Below are 1,647 nucleotides of genomic sequence, written 5' to 3'. Positions count from 1 at the left end.
CTAGCACCCAGTGTATACCATAATTAAATTAAGTTAAATAGTTAAAGTTGCTTACGAAGGTCGTTGATTGCTTATACGGGGCCGATCATATTCTTCCTTTGCTCAACTAAGAAAAACGTTTTGGTAGAGATCCAATGTTGTCGTTTCGCTTTGTGTTCCCTAAAAACTTACCAGCTGCCGCCGACATATTTGTCTCGAACAATCCTCATTTATCCTCAAGGCTTAATAAATCCCAATCCAGTGCATCAAAGCGGTTAATCAGTTCTAAAATGAGGGCATATTTGACTGTTTCATCCTTGAGTTTACTGCTATCAATGCGAGGTTTTGTTTTATTCTTTCTACGTACTGCAAGACGAGGAGAATTTTTGTGATGATCAGTTTATGATCTGACCCAGATTTCGATCCAGTATCTGCTCCCTTAATAGAACGTGAATCTAGAACAGAACTTCTCCACCGCTGTCGGATGAGTTCATAGTCAATTTGAGCTTTTGTAACACCATCACTGGAGTACCAAGTTATTAGGTGGCTTGGCTTATGTTGGAAAACAGTATTGGAAACAGTCAATTGGTTCATTAGGGCATAATTGACTAGCCTTTCGCCATTTTTGCAATGTTGACCTAATCCAAAGTTACCAAGCACTTTGCTAGTGGTTTGGTCCTTAGGTACCACTCTTGCATTGAAATCTCCAGCTACAATTAGGTAGTCTCGTGCGGCTATAGCTGAAGTCACGGTCTGTAGTTCTGTGTAAAAATCGTTTTTCGTTTCGTCTAGTGCATCACGCGTAGGAGTATAGGCTGACAGTACAGATTTGCTAGCTTGGCTACCCTTGGATCTAATCTTGGCTAGGCGGGGGAAAATTGGTTCCCATTCTAAAAGATCATTTCTGGCTCTTTGGCTTAGTAGAAATCCTGCACCGTGGAGTCCTAAGTTGTTCTCTACTCCTGAATAGAAGAGACAGAACTGTTGGAGTGAATGAGAGGCAGAAACAACTTTTGCACTAAAGCCACATTTTGACAGGCAGAGTATATCGATTTTATGTCTTTCCGTTTCATGCGCGTGGAAGACTTCAGTACTTTCATCTTTGGTAGATCGCACATACCAGCAGTCGATGTTTAGTTTTAATTTAGTTTGCCGAATAGTGGTACAAGGTATATCTATAGTTATGGATTGCTTATTTTTCAACTTGGGCACCATACTCGAAATCGCTTCGCCTGTCGGGAACGCCGTAGCATGATTGACTAGGTTACTTCTCTACACCCGCGCCCATATGGGGGCCGCGTCGCATACCAGGGACGCCGTAACCATATTCAAATTTTTACGAGATCTGAGGTCCAAAAATGTTTCATGGGGGTATATTTCACCTCAAGGACCTCAATCTTGCGGGTCACCTGGAGCACTTTTGCCACCATCTCGCTCGGCGTGGAGCTAAAGTCATATATTCTTGTTTCAGAAAGGCAGAGTGCATCGATCATGTATCTTTTTATTTCGTGCGCGAGGAGGACTTCAGTAGTTTCATCTTTGGCAGATTGCACATTCTAGCAGTCGATGTTTAGTTTTAATTTAGTTTGCCTAATAGTGTTACAGGGTTTATCTATAGTTATGGCTCGCTTATTTTTCAACTTCGGCGCCATACTCGAAGTCGAGTCG

The 1,647-nt window shown here is 42.1% G+C and overlaps 1 protein-coding gene across 1 annotated transcript; it reads right to left on the bottom strand.

The window, feature by feature from the left end:
• Nucleotides 1–264: 264 nt before the first annotated feature.
• On the bottom strand, nucleotides 265–1,194 carry LOC136041888 (craniofacial development protein 2-like). The gene has a single exon (XM_065726680.1). It carries the CDS (start codon nucleotides 1,192–1,194, stop codon nucleotides 265–267), a length of 930 nt encoding a protein of 309 aa, XP_065582752.1.
• Between the last annotated feature and the right edge of the window lie 453 nt (nucleotides 1,195–1,647).

Source organism: Artemia franciscana, unplaced genomic scaffold (genome assembly GCF_032884065.1).
Source record: "Artemia franciscana unplaced genomic scaffold, ASM3288406v1 PGA_scaffold_49, whole genome shotgun sequence".
NCBI classification, from domain to species: Eukaryota; Metazoa; Arthropoda; class Branchiopoda; order Anostraca; family Artemiidae; genus Artemia; species Artemia franciscana.
The sequence above is the reverse complement of the archived record's forward strand: the minus strand, read 5'-3'. Positions and strand labels throughout refer to the sequence as shown.